At 46.7% G+C, this 210-nt stretch overlaps 1 protein-coding gene across 1 annotated transcript in view; it reads right to left on the bottom strand.

Moving 5' to 3' along the window:
- The window catches only part of serinc2 (serine incorporator 2), a gene marked incomplete at its 3' end in the record, with an annotated part of 3,979 nt that overhangs the window by 1,790 nt on the left and 1,979 nt on the right, over positions 1-210 (bottom strand). Inside the window, exon 3 of the mRNA XM_043217923.1 lies at positions 3-169. Within this exon, the coding sequence (XP_043073858.1) occupies positions 3-169 (167 nt within the window). The remainder of the gene's footprint in view (positions 1-2; positions 170-210) is intronic.

The raw sequence follows: 210 nt of genomic DNA, 5'->3' as shown, positions 1-210 counted from the left end.
GCGGATCCTTGCTGCTTCTCACGCGGATCATGATGATGGAGAAGAGGAAGAAGAAGCAGGCCATGGCGAAGCACATCCTGTAGACCGACTTATAGCCAACAATGATGTCACAGTTCACCTTCCCTTCAAATCCAGGTATAGAAGAGCCTCCTTCGCAAAAACCAGGAATCTGTTGATGAATTAAGGTTACCAGGGGGTCAAACAAATATA

The sequence above is a fragment of the Puntigrus tetrazona genome, chromosome 19, assembly GCF_018831695.1.
Source record: "Puntigrus tetrazona isolate hp1 chromosome 19, ASM1883169v1, whole genome shotgun sequence".
Classification (NCBI taxonomy): domain Eukaryota; kingdom Metazoa; phylum Chordata; class Actinopteri; order Cypriniformes; family Cyprinidae; genus Puntigrus; species Puntigrus tetrazona.
This window is presented reverse-complemented; position numbering and strand designations above follow the sequence as displayed.